Source organism: Nicrophorus vespilloides, unplaced genomic scaffold, assembly GCF_001412225.1.
Source record: "Nicrophorus vespilloides isolate i.1.1-1 unplaced genomic scaffold, Nicve_v1.0, whole genome shotgun sequence".
NCBI lineage: Eukaryota > Metazoa > Arthropoda > Insecta > Coleoptera > Silphidae > Nicrophorus > Nicrophorus vespilloides.
Genome location: NW_017099023.1, coordinates 105,303 through 123,015, shown reverse-complemented (window position 1 = coordinate 123,015; position 17,713 = coordinate 105,303). Strand labels below are relative to the sequence as shown.

At 33.4% G+C, this 17,713-nt stretch overlaps 1 protein-coding gene across 2 annotated transcripts; it reads left to right on the top strand.

Moving 5' to 3' along the window:
* The first annotated feature begins 1,123 nt into the window (after positions 1-1,123).
* On the top strand, positions 1,124-16,920 carry LOC108563867 (glutamate synthase [NADH], amyloplastic). Of its 2 annotated transcripts, XM_017922665.1 has the most exons (20): positions 1,124-1,537; positions 8,625-8,877; positions 8,935-9,142; positions 9,194-9,480; positions 9,541-9,745; positions 9,920-10,144; positions 10,198-10,362; positions 10,523-10,525; positions 11,219-11,373; positions 11,435-11,636; positions 11,694-11,952; positions 12,025-12,375; positions 12,441-12,859; positions 12,916-13,281; positions 13,342-13,558; positions 13,621-14,161; positions 14,223-14,359; positions 14,427-14,666; positions 14,723-16,474; positions 16,539-16,920. In XM_017922665.1, the coding sequence occupies exons 2-20, from the start codon at positions 8,633-8,635 to the stop codon at positions 16,688-16,690; spliced, it is 6,129 nt and encodes a 2,042-aa protein (XP_017778154.1). In that variant the 5' UTR covers positions 1,124-1,537; positions 8,625-8,632; the 3' UTR covers positions 16,691-16,920. The 2 variants fall into 2 exon arrangements, with proteins under 2 accessions (XP_017778154.1, XP_017778155.1); XM_017922666.1 differs by lacking the exon at positions 10,523-10,525.
* Positions 16,921-17,713: the final 793 nt, after the last annotated feature.

Sequence of the window (17,713 nt, the reverse complement as noted above, 5' to 3'; positions counted from 1 at the left end):
CATCAAATCGGTCGTTCCACAAGGTAGTGTCTTGGGACCAATTTTTATCTATTATACACTGCAGATATACCAACAACAGAGAAAACAATCATGGCAACATTTACAGATGACACAACAATCATAGCATCAGTCGAAAGTCCCATAAATGCATCTCGACACCTTCAAGAAGAGCTTAATCAGTCCTCCAGTCAAACTCAACAACAACAGCATCTTCAAGGGTGAGATACCCTTTGGCGGTCAACCTTCTCGATAACGGCGTGACAAAAAGAAGATTAAAGAGCTTCAAGCACTTAGATCTCCAATTTAGATTTAAGTAAAGAATAAATAAATAAAAATAAATACAAACGTCATGTAATGCCACTGGGCAGCAACTTCCTAATGCCAACAGCGAACACATCAAATGATAAATGTTCAGTAGAATAGATTGTAAATCAAAACTGACAAAAAAACAAGAACTAAGGAAAAAGGTTTATAATCACAACAGATTATGTATATTGTTATTGTATATAAAGATTTAGAAATGTGACAAAATTGAGTACTCTGTTATTAATATTAAAATATAACTAAATTAGAATAATTAAACGAAAGATATTTACATGTTTAATATTAAATTATGTATGTGAATAAAAATCTTATATTATGCATATGAATTGATGTTAAACTATTGAACAAAACCAGCCAAAAAATGCAACTTACTGTATTCGTCCTGATTTGTTAAATTTTGATTAATTTCTTCATTTTGTATTTATGAATTTAAGTATTAAGTAGTAGTAGTATACAATAATAGTAATAATGCGATTAATCATTTTTCCTCTATTTCTTATAACTCCAAGGTTCTGGAACGTATTCAGAACGTATACCGAGGTACCACTGTAATTTATGTTTAAAAATGTTTTTCATAATTGTTAGCATTCACAATTATTTCCTGCAAGTAAGCAACTTTCATACCTATTACAGTTCAAAGTGATTTGAAATCTCTCTCCAACAGGTGGTTTTTTCGTGAACGGAAAAAGTTAAGCGCTCAGTTAAATGCATATGCATTCGTTGAGACGAGTCTGAAAAAAAAGAGAAATGTAAGTATGCTCGTGAAAGGAAACCGATTTCAGCCGACTGCTTTCATTATCTGGAAGTGTCTTAATATTTTCCAGAACGGTTGTTCCTCCACGTTCGCGTTGTACATCTCGCTTTGCGGTAGTTATCGGTGCGTTTATATTTCGACGGAGCTAACGTGAAGGAATTTTCCGCTTGATTTTAGTCTGGACAGCAGTCTGCCAATACAGCACCCATAACCATCGACTGCGAAACGCAATTCGAGCTCACAAGTAAACCGCTCGTCGTCCCAGCCGTTCCTAACGCTGCATATTCCGCTGCAACAAACCAAGGTTAAAAATAAACTCCTCCAAAGGCAATCTTCGATTTTCATCCCTATTGCACAAGAAGATATATTAGTCCGAGATCAGCGCTGTAGTTTCAAATTTCGGCACCAGCTGCGTGGAGGGTGAATATTTGTGGTAGGATTTACTAGATCTACTTTTTGGTAAGCTCATCGCCCTATCCAAAATCATTATTAAAATTGCAATGAACATTGAATATCAGAAAGTTAAACACAACCTGGCTTGCTTTATATTATCATTTTTATTTTGTTATGGAACTGACAGGTAAACATGTTCCATCAAAAGTGACGTCCCAAAATATCGCAATTTTTTTGATTTACCAAATAAACTGAATGTTGTTCACTGCGGTCGCAATTCCTGTGCGTTTTGCATAGTGTCTGATACGAGAGTGTGCGCAAAACTGCACGGCTTTCGATGCTCGCAACGTTCGAAAAAGATCAATAATTGCCGTGAAGCAGTGCACTGCGGGGGCACCCTACCTGACTTTTAACTAACAAGATTTGATTATTGCATTTTAAATATAACATCGCATTAATTCACCTGCAATTTGCGACCCACATAAGGACCGGCATCTGCAAACACCGATTAGTATTTTCGTCAGCTCGACTAGTTTCCACTGAACTGGTACGTACTTAGAGATTGCTGCTCCTGACCTACTAAATAATATTTAAATTATATTTCGTACCCTCTCTTCATAAAGACGATACAAATTTATAATTATATTTAATAATCATGTCGAAAGTACCACAAGGCAACTATTCTTTGCATAGTACGGTGTTAACAATACGTAGAACTAAATTGGATTCTATTATCATTAGGCCAATTAGGAAACTGCAGGATAATCAAATAATCGATAATCGGATTTATTTGTTTGATGTCTGTAAAGAGCGTTTAATCTTTTTATTAAACTATATAATTAATTAACACATGTAACAGTGTGTTAATTAATATTTGTTTGCAAAAACCTGCATATTATGTTGTTGTTAATAATTATTTTGAAACGCAATTACCGCGCAGTGCAAAATGCAAAAAAATCATCTGTCACAAATTATTCATATTATGTAAATATTTGTTAGATGTTATGAACTAACAAAATCGTTAAATCGTTAAATATAAAGATTATTATAGAATACATAAAAACTTATACAATGGAATTCACTCCCAATTTAACATAATATATTTTGTTTACATTATTTTCATTAGTATGCTTTTACATTTGGAAGATAATTTTGCTTTTGTTGACTTCTTTCGATTCCTTAACTTCTTTTGTCACTTTTGATTTGACTTTTTTGCGTCATATATTCTTCGATTACCATTATTTCGAAATAATTTTGTTTACATTTAATTCCAATTCTCGCTTTGATGTTCAAGAATCACTTGTAAGTAACTTTCGTTAATGCATTTTTTGTTTGATTAACTTTCTTTATAAAAGTTTTATACATTTTTTTAAAATAAAATTCTTATTTTTCAGATCTAAATTAAATAGAACTTACTTTTATTATCAAGTTTCCATATTTATAACATAAGATTTCACTATTTAGCCGTGCTGTCCTCAATTGCAATTCAATCAAAACAATTTAATGATACTTTCTACGACGTATGATATTCTTCCAATCTGTCTCCTTGTTTTATTATATATTACAATTATGAGTAATAATGTTGATTCAATAATATAGATATTGTTCACCAAATATTGCCATGTTAGGAAAATTATGTTTATTTTTTTTATGTTACTCGTAATTTTGCTTATTCAAAGTTCGCCCTCATTGTCATCAAGTTTAGTGTGTACTTTTTGTTGTTGTAATAACGATAAGGAATTATGCAAACGCAGTTTGCGTGAATGTGTTCGCATAACTCCTTTGGAAGCGAAGATTATATTCATGACAATAATTATTTCAATTTATTAGCAAGTATATTTGACTGGATTTGTAATTGCATATATATTTGATAATACAAATCAAACATTATTGTTAGGAATATGTTATAATAATTAGAAAAGTAAGAGCAGTATGGATACATTCGTAGCGACGCAATAAATTTTTGAAATTTTAAAAATCTTCAGAATTTTTTTTATTTCTATTCTAATCTAATCTTTTTATAGTTGCAATATTTATTAAATATTAGTGTTTCTAATTATATTAAGAAATATATTTCTTAATTGGTAGGTAATAATTAATCTTCTAATTAGTAATTTTAAATAACAAATTACTATTAAAATTTAAATATATTTATATATTTTGGCTGTCCTCCATACATGAGCACATACATAAATAAACATGTAGATTTTTCAACAATATTTACTACGTCTTTTAAAATTCTTAATGGTCGTCTGCGCTACGTCTTATTAACCCATTATTGAAAATAATTGTTAACGTGCATGCTAAATAAATGTCAAACATTTACGCAGGAACTATTCGTATAATTGATCTACTTTTATTCCATTTTTCAAAATAAAGTATACAAGCATGATATTTAAAATAAATCAGTACATGAAACGTAAATAATACATCAGGAATACAGTTGATAACCGATGTGTTTATAATTATGCGATCGTATTTACAAGTTCGCTCAATGCACACTCTTGTTTATTTATCGGTGTATTAAGTAATAACGTTACACGTGATTGGCACGCTGGCGTTTACCATCAATGTGAAGGTCGTTTTGATGTTGACTGAAATTAATGGTTTTAATTATTTAATAAATAAGAAATATTAATCGAAGAATTGGTTTTAAAAAGACAATTGTGTTTCGCTTATTATTTCTTTTAAATACGTGTTAATATTGTGTAATTATGTCATTTATGTATATATTGAAACTTAACTCAGAATTCATGTTTTATGTAAGTACCATCTCTTTCAGATGATTATTGTACAGAAATCATTGTTAATTTCTGGACACAATTAACAATTGTTTTTCATTTAATTTCATATATAATATAATATAAATTATAATTATATGTATTCAAGCATTGTGCAGATTATATTTTTCTCTCACTTCCTTTTATTATCAAGCAACCTCGTTTTGACTTTTCATTAAAGCTCTTTCTTTTAATCGAAACTTAGTCATCTTCTGTATGAAATGAAATTGAAATTTTAACTAACGTAAGAATGTGAAAATTAATTAAAGCTGCCTCTATAACATATATATATAAAAATAGGAAACTGCAAACTGTTTTATGTTTTGTTTATTAACTTTTCATTTATATTAACGTAAATCTATAAATAGTAAATTAGATCTATAAATAAACAGTGTGAATGTACGTACGTTACGTATTCTTATCCTGGTGCGATAAGTGCAGTGCGAGTTATCAATCGAGAGGGTTAGTTCAGTCGTTCCCAAGGTTATCCCGTAATGAAGGAAAACCATTGGTTGAAATAACTAAATTTATCAAGTCGATTATTTTCTCTATAAGTAACGTGCAAATTGAGACCATTGCCGTTATTGTTACCATTACGACCGGCTGCTGTAAATTGCGTTTTCGATTGAATTCAATTTAAAAGAAATAAATGAAATATATGGTCCAAGGTCCAAAGCTTGTCCAGTCCGTCAGTTTCTCTCGCCACAATTGTGCACTTACTTACATAATAATAATAATGGTCTCACAATTAAAGGAATCGAGTTGTTTGGATGGCAAGAACAGAGCAGGCATCACAGTATATACGAGTTCCACGGCACGTAGCTGTTATGCGGAAAATCTAAAGAATTTTCGAAGAAATATTAAAAAGAAATTAACTATTTATAATTTAAAAAAAAAACATCATCTGCACAAAATATTAGAAAGTGAATAGTTTCCTACTGCACAATGAATTAAATAACGAAATGAAAATACCAAAATAAACTGAATACGAAATATGCTTATAAACAACATCAATAAAACCTGCTGCGATATCTTGTTGTTATACATAAGTATGTTATTTTTTTTTTGTTATTCATAAAATATATTCTTAAACCATGTGTAAGGGAAAGTTTGAGGGAGGGAACACAGATTAGATATTTAGCACCAGGCGCATCCTTATGAGAAATGATCAATATTAATATCTGTATTTATTAGATTTTGTTCCTATATTTCATATAGGATTTTATTATCTTTATTGTAATATACGTGATTAGTTTTGTAAAAAGTTTTTCATACTTTGTTCTTGACATTAAAATAACACTAAAATATTTCTTTATATTATAATGTATAAGTTATTTTAAAGATTTTTTAAATTACCTATTTAATATATTTATCGTATAATTTACTTAAGTGTGTTTAACGTGAACACAACACTAAAGTTAAGGTGGAATCATAAAAATGAAATACATCAACACTAAAAAATTACCGCAGAAATATAATTAATCAAATTATAACTTATACATATGCAGCTATAATCCCAATCATAAAAATAACTATTTTGTAAAACAGTATATTGTATTATAAGTGCGTAATTGTATGTAAAATTCTATAGAAATGTATTGCTAAAATGTTTTCAATTTGGTTTTTTTGTCTGAATTGGTTTTGAATCATTACATCACTCGAATCGATTTATTTAGCTTATCTTCGGATAAGAACATTAGCCACATTTTTTTTGCTATCTGTGCAATTGTTTGTTCTAAGCAAATGCTGAATAAAAACAGTTTACCAATTTCTACGAAATATTGTTAATTCTATAATGCAAATTACCTTTAACATGATATTTTGCACATGAAGCTAATATATTATAATTTGTTGAATGAATCACTATACAGTGGAACCTCGCTTAACGAATTAAACGTTCCAAAATGTCACGCGTACAGTGAAATACTCGCAAGCCCGACAACCGAAAAACGTCTATTGAAAGTCCGATGTTCGAAATCCCAAGTGTATTGAAATCCCGACGTTCGAAATCCCGAGTGCACTATATTTTAGGTACGACGGATACCGAAAAAAAAATTTTTAAGACCTAGGTCGATGGCTCTTTTGCCCGATTATTAATTGTTGTTATTTATTCTTAATAACAATAAATAATATTAATTATTATTGTATTTTTTATTTATTAAGAATAAAACTTAAAAATAAGAAATATTCTATAATAAAATTAGTTTATGTTATTAACAATAAATAACAACAATTAATAATCTTATTAAGTTTTAGATTTTTCGGGATTTCGAACATCGGGATTTCAATAGACGGGATTTTGGTTGTAGGGCTTGCGATTGCCACCGAAATACTCGTATAGTGAAACAGTTCTTCCCATATAAACCAATGTAAAATACGATAATGCGTTCCATGCTGAAAAAAAAAGTATAACTTCGTCTCTATTTTTAACGATTTTGCTTTTCATATATATTGTTATTTCTATTGTTTGGCGAATCAAAACGAAGATATTCAAGTGTTATTCAATTTTGCTTAAAAAAAATACAAATGTCTGAACACAAGTTTGGGCATATGTGTGATCACAAACAACACTAAAATTCAACTAAAATGACTACTAACACCAGGAACTGTTTTCCCATTCATATACGGTGAGGTGAGTTTATATTTGTTTATATTACTTATATCAATCCGGAGTCTTAGTGGAGGTCTCTTAATACTTTTAATTTTTGTTTATATAATATAATAATGGTTGCTCACAATATATTTGTGTTATGCATTTAGTCCATCAAATTTACTTCATCTGCCTCATCGTCCAACACTAGTTCTTGAATATTGAGTCTTAGAAAAAGTTTTGCTGGTTCGATATACATTTATTAATTATTTAATAATTAAAAGTATGTATGCCTGCATGTCTTTAATAAATTTATTATCAACTTTATTTAAAAGCCATTACAATTATTTCTTATCTATATAGCTAGATTTTACAAATTAATTGCATAAAATCATAATGTTTAAACTTTTATTACTATCAGAATGATTTCTGTATGGATTGCAACGTTTTATCTCTACTCTAAACTCGAAATATACCAGAAAAGGTACATATTCGGCATTGTATGCTTCTTGAGTTTCACAACGGTAGTAACGCAACAGTTTCTACTAAAAACATTTACAATTTTTATCCAAGTGCATTAGAGGTTCATTATTGCTACAACGACACAATAGAGAAACTTTTCTGGAAAATGCGACTCGCGTGTATAAAATTCATATCGTTCATATCGCCTTTTTGAACTTGGTATTTTCGACTATTTTTAAACTGTTTATTTGTGAGCTTCTCGATTACGCAACTATTAGTTTTATTTATTTTGCAATTCGCCATTAAGACAATGTTGCACATGCCTAGGGGCACCAAGCCTTTTGGCTATAGATTTTTAATATAATATTGTTTTGGGGAGCTTTGAAAAAATGCGCAGAACCAATAAAGAGCAAGTAGTTAGTTATAAATATGCTATGTTCTTTTATGTTTAGAAGTTTAAAGTAGGAAACGAAAAAGTAAGATTTTTTATTAATGAAACATATTAAAATGTATGTTTTAACACTATAGAAAACAGGTCAATCTAGTAATTCTGTCGCTGTGCAAACAGTATTAAAATAGTAATAATCAATTATGTAATTCTAATAACATCAATTATACATTTGGATGCTCAATCGAGCCAATAATTACACGATTCATTTAATTACCCTCATGTACCATAATTATTATCTGGTTTGTTATATCATATATATTTATGTGTGTTTTTTTATTCAGGATAATTTATTTAAAAATGAATGTATAGTTACTTCAAATGTATTAATGTATTAAAAATATAAAAGGTATATTATGTAAACGTATTTCAAAGTTTTTGCATTTTTTTTCAGCCATCTATTTTATATAAAATAATAAACAGAAAATATTTGCATTATTCTATTTCTATTATCAAAATATGCATGTAAATATGCAAGTAAATAAAATATTTCTTATTATCAAAAACAAGGATTTAATTTGTTGAGAAATATCAAAAGTAAAGTATATATTGTATATTAAGAGTTAATGCAACTCATTTTATCCAAATAAAACAATTAAAACTGTTTGATACTCGAAATGTATTCAATTATAAATAATGTTATTACACTTTCAATCATTTATAATTAAATGAAATAGAAGTATTGTTTGATATAATATTGTAATTATATTGCACATAGCATAGAATGTGTGTCTGAGCTGCATGCACGAGCTGTTTGTGCAAACATCACAATATGTAAATTTGCGTGTTATTTTTAAACCGAAATCACTGAAATTGATCATTTATTTTCGTAACACATTTAATTATTTTGAATTACATTTCGTTATGTTTCAGTGAGATTAATGGCGGAGACGTGGCAAGGGCCACCTAAACAAGGCTTGTACGACCCAAGTTTCGAAAAAGAAGCCTGCGGAGTCGGATTCATTGTTGCCATCGATGGAAAACGCTCGCACAAGATTGTTCGCGATGCACAGCGTCTTTCAACTTCCATGAACCATCGAGGCGCCTGTGCCTGCGATAACGATACCGGAGACGGAGCTGGTATTTTGGCAGCAATACCTCACGATTTTTATGCAGCCCAACTTAAGTAACTATCTTTATAGTGGTTAAAACGATTTATTTGATGGGATGTTATTTGCCACAGGGATTCTGATAATATTCAACTATCGCCATTCGGTAAATATGCGACTGGCATCATTTTCCTCGATAAACTTCACCATCAAGAATCCGAGGCCAAGTTCGGAGAACTCGCAGAAGAACTTGGATTGTCGGTGCTTGCTTGGAGAACTGTGCCAACCGAGAGTTCTGTCATTGGCACGATGGCGAGAAATTCGGAGCCCTTCATGAGACAGGTAAGCTAATACTTGTAACGTTATTCTATAATCAACGAAATGCATCGTTAGGTGTTCGTATACTATAATGGTGGTGACATAACGGATGAAGAATTAGATACACAGTTCTTCGTACTAAGGAAGAGGTCTTCGCATGTCATCCCAGCACCAGGAAAACGTTTTTACATCTGCTCGTTGAGCAGACGAATTATAGTTTACAAGGGCCAACTGACATCCGATCAGTTGTGGACTTACTTTACCGACTTGTGTGATCCCTTGTTCGAGACTTATTTGGCATTGGTCCACACGAGATTCTCCACTAACACATTTCCTAGTTGGGAAAGAGCACACCCCTTGAGGTATATAAGATGAAGAAGATGATGGGAAGAACATATCGAACTAATATCAATTTTCATTAGGATGTTAGCTCACAACGGCGAAATAAATACTCTTCGTGGAAATGTTAATTTCATGAAGGCCAGGGAAGGTGTAATGGAAAGCGACGTCTTCGGTCAGTCATTACAATCTCTCTATCCCGTCGTCGAACCTAACTTGTCGGATAGTGGTTCCGCGGATTGTGTGCTCGAATTTCTTGTGCACGCAGGCAAAAGGAGTCTTCCAGAAGTATGTATGACCAAAACGAATCGACACATAATAATCTTCAATGTAGTAATCTCCTCTCAATTATCTAACGTCATTTGTTCTAGTAGCGGAAATGCGAAAGAATACTCAGAAACTACGAGAAAAAAAAAGGAATTAAATATCATTTTTCTTTCTGTTCTCTCTTAACTCGTTTAGGCTGTAATGACGATGGTTCCAGAAGCTTGGCAGAATGACCCTACGATGTCTGAGGAGAAACGAAATTATTACCATTGGGCTTCTTGCATCATGGAACCATGGGACGGACCAGCACTGATTTCGTTTACAGACGGTCGCTACATTGGTGCAATCTTGGATAGAAATGGCCTGAGACCTTCCAGGTTTTACCTTACCAAAGATAATATTATGGTCATGGCTAGTGAGGTAGATAATCGCAATCAGTATAAAAAGTGTGTTAGTAATTTATCGGCTTACAGGTTGGCGTTTATGACGTTGATCCATCAGAGGTTATTTTAAAGAGTCGTTTGAAACCGGGAAGGATGCTTTTGATTGATACAGAAGAAAAATCATTTATACAGGATGTAGCTTTGAAGCAGACTATCGCTAAATCACGTCCACATACAGAGTGGCTCAAAGAACAGGTAAACATACTAAAAAAATATTGCGTTTAAGAATATCCATACATTTAATAGTTTTTTTTTATATAAACAGTATACATATTGTGTTTTTAAACCATGAATTAATTATTGATTAATTTTTTTATATTTTTTTCTGTTTTTTTTGCACGTTTTCCGACTACAGATGGTGAGTGGAACATACATTTTCAAAATTCTTAGAGTAGCGAAATTAAGACACATTCCTTATTTTCATCATGATTACATCAACAAAAATAGGTGTTTTACCCACCTCAAATATTATACAATGATACACTTAACAACAATCGGAGGATTGGAAAGTGTTCGATAAAAAGATGTGTCTTATTTTTTTGCAGATATTTGTGTTCTTTATTTATCTGTTCTGTATCTATGTTTTCGGTATAATATCATATCTAAGCTAAGCTTTTTGGTATATTTAAAGTTTATTCTATAAGCATCTCAACACTTTCCAGTACATACAAAACGAATTACATCTTGTGTTTATTACTAAAAATCCAGATTTAAGTATATTTTATCTAATATAGATGAATAATGTATTAGATTTTAGTCGCATAATATTTGTGTATGCTTTTTTTTTGTTCATTACGCGATGCCATCTTTTTTGTATTTACATTTCCCATAAATATATATAAATGGAACTTAAACACGTAAATTACTATTTATGTGGTACGATAGGCCCTTGCTTTTGGTTTTATAACTTGTGTTTCTTTTTCAATTTTTCTTTTGTACGCAGCTGCTATGGACAGAAAATGAATTCGACAACGTTCTATGCTTTATAATTGTGCTTTGCATATCCTTTGTCCGTGCGTTCTCTCTGTTATTTAGAATTTTACTGCTTTAGATTACCATGGATGATTTTCGGAAGGCCCATTTGGAAGCCGGTCATTCGCTGGATGCCGAATATCAGCCCAGCGGCTTAGCCGACCAAAGGTTGTCGCTGTTTAACTATTCAACTGAAACCATTTATATGCTCCTTCTTCCGATGATTCAAAGCAAGTAAGTTAATTACGATTTAATATTTTGTACGAATTCTCTAATAATTTATTTTTTTATTTAGAAAAGAAGCGCTGGGTTCAATGGGCAACGATGTGCCGTTAGCATGTCTCTCTCAGTTTACACCTCTTCTTTATGATTACTTCAAGCAGCTCTTCGCGCAAGTTACAAATCCACCTATTGATCCATTTCGTGAAAAAGTTGTTATGTCTTTGCAATGTCCGATAGGTCCAGAAGCTAATATCTTGCAACCCAGCTCTAAACAAGTCAGTGACAATATAATGTAATTCTATATATTTATAATCACATATTTATAAGCCTAGGTGCATCGCTTATGGTTAAAACAACCTATTCTGTCCATTTCTGACCTGAATGTATTGAAATTAACAAACCACCGGAACTGGTCATCGAAAATCATTGACTTGACCTACCCTGCAGAAGACGGTCCGAATAGAATGGTCCCGCGTCTTATGGAAATCTGTAAAGAAGCAGAAGAAGCATCTGAAAAACACCAAATAATAATATTGTCCGATCGTAATGCCGGTCAAGAGAGGGTACCAATCAGCTGCTTACTCTCCCTTGGTATATTTAATTATTATCCTTATTCATTTTAATGGTTTATTTCTATTTTATTAAATAATACATTTTTCTTAGGTGCCGTACATCATCATTTAATTGAAACTAGATCTAGGATGAAAGTAGCTCTGATCGTAGAGTCGGCGGAGATTCGCGAGGTTCATCATATTTGTGTACTGCTGGGTTATGGAGCAGATGCGATTTGCCCATATTTAGCAATGGAATTAGCGAGGAGTTTAAGAGAGAGCGGTGTCTTGGACGCGTCATTTACAGATGAAGTTATATATGAGAATTATTCACAGGCCATGCAAACGGGAATCAGCAAAGTTATGGCCAAAATGGGTATCTCCACTCTGCAGTCTTACAAGGGCGCTCAAATTTTTGAGGCCGTCGGTTTGGCAGATGATGTCATCGACAAATGTTTTAAAGGTAATTAATATGGAATTGTATTTGACTGAATTATTTGAAATACTAATTACTTCTTATTTTTTTAGGAACCCCATCAAGAATTGGAGGTGTTACTCTTGACATGCTGGCAATGGAAAGTTTTGAACGATACAATAATACCTATAAATTAGCTCCAGACCGTTTGGTACTCAGAGACATCGGTAATTTCCATTGGCGAGCCGGAGGTGAACAACATTTAAATCAACCGGAAAGTATTGCTGCATTACAAATATCTGCACAGACTAAAAATGAGAATGATTACAAGATGTTCCAAGAATCAACTATGCAATCCGTTAGAAATTGCATGCTTAGAGGCAGACTTCTATTAAGAACTTTAGATCACCAACTTCCATTGTCCGAAGTCGAACCCGCCTCGGAAATTGTGAAGAGGTTCGTGACGGGGGCCATGAGTTTTGGTTCAATCAGTATAGAATCACATCAAACTTTAGCTGTAGCAATGAATAAGGTAAATAAATTATTATTAGCGCATTTCCTATAATACTTACTATTATTTCTAAAAAGATTGGAGGGAAAAGTAACACTGGTGAAGGTGGCGAGAATCCGGAAAGATATTTGGACAACAAGAGCAGATCTGCAATAAAGCAAGTTGCATCCGGTCGATTCGGGGTAACATCATCATACTTAGCACATGCTGATGATATCCAAATCAAGATGGCACAAGGCGCTAAACCTGGTGAAGGCGGAGAGTTGCCGGGATATAAAGTTTCTGCAGACATTGCAAAGACTCGTCATTCCGTCGCCGGCGTTGGTTTGATATCGCCACCTCCTCACCATGACATATACTCAATTGAAGATTTAGCCGAATTAATTTACGACTTGAAGTGTGCCAACCCAGAAGCTAGAATATCTGTTAAGTTGGTTTCAGAGGTATAATTAAATAAGCTGTCTAATGATTGGAGTAACCGTTAATCAATTATATGTACATAGGTTGGCGTTGGAGTCGTTGCATCTGGTGTTGCCAAAGGAAAAGCAGAGCACATTGTTGTATCTGGACATGATGGGGGAACTGGCGCTAGCAGTTGGACTGGCATCAAAAGTGCAGGTTTACCTTGGGAACTTGGAATTGCTGAAACGCACCAGGTGCTTGTACTTAACAATTTAAGATCCAGAATTGTCTTACAAGCAGATGGTCAAATAAGAACAGGTAAAATATAATATTTACTTATACATATTAATATGAAAGCATGATATTATTTATCACTGTAGGTTTCGATGTGGTAGTTGCAGCTCTATTGGGTGCGGATGAGGTGGGTTTCAGTACGGCTCCCTTGATTGTCATGGGTTGCACTATGATGCGAAAATGCCATCTAAATACCTGTCCCGTTGGTATAGCAACACAGGATCCCGTACTCAGAAAGAAGTTCAGCGGACAACCCGAACACGTCGTGAACTACATGTTTATGTTAGCGGAAGAAGTACGACAGCATATGGCCTCACTCGGTGTTCGCACGTACCAAGAATTAATAGGACGCACCGATCTCCTCATGGAATCGAATACAGGCAATTCGAAAGCGAGAACATTGAATCTAAATTTGATTCTGCAGAACGCTTTACATTTAAGACCAGGGGTAAATATTAAAGGTGGTTCAATAACGCAAGATTTCCAACTGGAACTACGTTTAGATAATGAATTGATTGAACTATCTCAACCGGTTATTGACGGAACTGAGCCAACGGTTGACATACATATGAACATTACCAATGAATGTCGTGCTTTTGGAAGCACACTCAGTTATCACATTTCTAAGTAAAAATATTCAAGTTTATCGATTAACATAGAAGATAATATTGTGATTTATAAATTGCAGAAAATACTACGAAGATGGATTACCAGATGGTCAAACAATTAATATAAATTTAACAGGTTCCGCAGGACAGAGCTTTTGCGCTTTTCTAGCCAAAGGTGTTACGTGCACATTAGAAGGAGATGCCAATGATTACGTTGGTAATTAGATTACTTATATTTTGTTATTATGTATAAATACATAAATTGTGTTTTTCTTTTCTTTTAGGCAAAGGTTTATCTGGTGGCACCATTGTTATATATCCACCGAAAGTATCTCCATTTGAATCGCACATAAATGTTATTGTTGGAAATGTATGTTTGTATGGTGCCACTTCTGGAAAAGCTTTTATGCGAGGAATTGCGTCTGAAAGGTTTGCTGTTAGAAACTCTGGAGCCGTTGCTGTGGTTGAAGGAGTAGGAGACCATGCATGCGAATATATGACTGGTGGCGTTATTTTGATCTTAGGTATATAAAGAAAATAAATATTAAATATTATATTAATATTTACATTAAATGTTTAGGTTTGACTGGCAGGAATTTTGCCGCTGGTATGTCTGGCGGGATTGCATACGTTTGGGATATTGATGATACATTTGAAAGCAAATGTAATTTGGAATTGGTGGAACTATCCAAGTTGGAGGAACCCAGCGATTTACTGCTTATCAAGGAATTATTGACAGAATTCATTGAACAAACTGGAAGTGTTGTCGCTCAAGATATTTTGAATGATTTTGAAAATAAGATGAAACAATTTATTAAAGTTTTCCCATACGAATATCAACGTGCACTAAAACGGGCAGCTATCGAGCAGAAAGTTAACAATAGCGTGAAAATTCAGAACGGCAATCACGAACCTAAAATCATGGACATCGAGGACGCAATTCCAGATCAGCATGTTGAAAAAAGGAAGGCGGAACGTGCTCTCGACAAAGTTCGAGGATTCATGAAATACCCTCGAGAGACTGGCTTGTACAGGCCTGCCGAGAAGCGGATGAAAGATTGGAATGAAATTTACAATTTCCAACATGTTCGCAAGGGTTTGAGGGTACAAGCTGCTCGCTGTATGGAATGCGGTGTACCTTTTTGTCAATCTAAAACCCACGGATGCCCATTAGGCAATATCATACCAAAGTGGAATTTACTAGTTTTCCAAAATCAATGGAAGCAAGCTCTGGATCACTTGCTGCAAACGAATAATTTCCCAGAGTTTACTGGTAGAGTTTGTCCTGCGCCATGCGAAACAGCCTGCGTACTTGGTATATCGGAACCTTCGGTTACCATTAAAAATATTGAATGCACTATAATCGATTATGCGTTTGAAAACGGATGGATTGTGCCACAGATACCATCAATAAGAACAGGAAAAACGGTTGCAATCGTTGGCTCCGGACCGTCCGGCTTAGCGTGCGCTCATCAATTAAACAAATGTGGGCATTTGGTGACAGTCTTTGAGAGAAACGATCGTGTTGGTGGATTACTTCAATATGGTATTCCCACGATGAAGCTGAGCAAAACCATAGTTCAGAGACGTGTCGATCTGTTAACTGCGGAAGGAATAATCTTCAAAACAAACGTTAATATTGGAAAAGATATTTCTGCTAAAGATTTAAGTGAAGAGTATGATGCTGTTGTACTTTGCACAGGTGCAACTTGGCCAAGAGATCTTCCTATAATGGGTCGCCAATTGAAGGGCGTCCACTTTGCTATGGAATTTCTAGAAAACTGGCAAAAAAAACAGATGGGAGTACACAAAGATGGTCCCCACGCCAAGGATAAGAATGTAATTGTTATCGGCGGTGGTGACACTGGATGCGACTGCATCGCAACATCACTTCGACAAGGAGCATCGTCGATCGTCTCTTTAGAATTGCTACCAGAACCGATGCACGAAAGAAGCAAAGAAGTCCCGTGGCCACTGCTTGTAAGATTATTCAGGGTTGATTACGGTCATGAGGAAGTTAAAGTTCGACATGGATCTGATCCCAGAGTGTTTGACACATTGACAAAGGAATTTATGGATGACGGCAAAGGTAATGTTTGCGGCGTGCGTACAATTAATGCTGGATGGAAAAGAGATGATACTGGATTATGGAAGATGAATCAGAAGGAGAGTACCGAGAAAATTTACAAAGCCGATTTGGTCCTTTTGGCTATGGGTTTTGTTGGACCGGAAAGAGTTATTGCTAGAGAGTTAGATCTGACATACAGCGCCTTATCCAGCTTTGAGACAAAAGATTACAAAACCAAAGTGTCCAATGTTTTTGCAGCCGGTGGTAATAATAAAAATGAAAATGATTAAATTAATTAAAATGTTAAAATATGTTTCATACTTTTTAGATTGCCGCATAGGTCAAAGCTTAGTTGTTAAAGCTATAGCGGAAGGAAGACAAGCTGCCAAACGAGTCGATGACTTTTTGAGCAATGGCCAGTCTGCTCTTCCCGGACCTGGAGGGATTATCCAACCTAATCCGATTCATTGTGAAGCTTGAACACCACAATATTTTAATTATTATCAATTGTATTAGTTACCGAAACACAGAATACGTGAATAGTATAAATGCATTTGAATTATTGCCTAGTTTAGTGATGTTGGCTAATATATTAACTTTCTATTGCTGTTACAATGTAGATTGGCTGGAACGACAGTAAAATGATTTCTTCTACTTCTTGAAATATGTGCACGAAGAAAATAGATATAAAAAGTAATTTATATTTGTTATGTAAATAGAAGACAATAAATTGGATATATTATAGTTACAGAATTTATTCAATTAAATCTAAATATGTATTTATTATATAATTTCCTATTATAATTAAGTAAAATGCTTGTATTCTATTATTAGAAATTGAAAATATGCACACGAAAAAAAAAAATGGAATTAGAATTCAAGAACATATGTTAACCAACCTCCCCTCGTCTTCTAATTTTTAACTTGTTTGTGGCTAGCGCACAGAACAACCTTGACACCATTTTGCCAGCCTCCGTAGTATTATAGTAAAGATTAACACTATCACTTGATTTGTACACAATACAGCGAGAATTTCATGATGGCTTGATAATTGGTTGTGGCTATCAATAATTTGATTAAGAAAGGTGTAAAGTTTCGATTTTGGATCAGAGAATAGTTCATATTTAATATTGATTTGTTTTGAATTTATTTGTTAAGGGCACTCAAAGAAAATGTTGTTTCGTGGCTCCATCAGATTTTGACAATATAACATTAATGCGACAAAGTTTATGTATAGTCGCATTTAATATAAAAAAGATTGCAATTGAAAGACAACGCCAAGAAAATATCTTTAAAAAACTAGAATTAAAGTTGCCTCAGTCAATAGGTTGATGAAGAAGATGTTGGAAATTTATTGAATGCAGAAGACAAAGGTTTTCAGTGGTTTTCAGTGAATGATATAGACAATTTGTTAGCAACCATGACAATGATTCATGACATTGACTTTTTTAGTAAAAATTATCCTGAATTATGAAATGGTGTTATTATTAAGCGATCCATGTT

Coding starts and splice junctions, on each gene's coding strand:
- LOC108563867 (XM_017922665.1), top strand. CDS start 8,633: ATGGCGGAGACGTGGCAAGGGCCACCTAAACAAGGCTTGTACGACCCA. Junction 11,953..12,024: donor CAGCTGCTTACTCTCCCTTG/GTATATTTAATT, acceptor CATTTTTCTTAG/GTGCCGTACATCATCATTTA. Junction 16,475..16,538: donor CAATGTTTTTGCAGCCGGTG/GTAATAATAAAA, acceptor CATACTTTTTAG/ATTGCCGCATAGGTCAAAGC.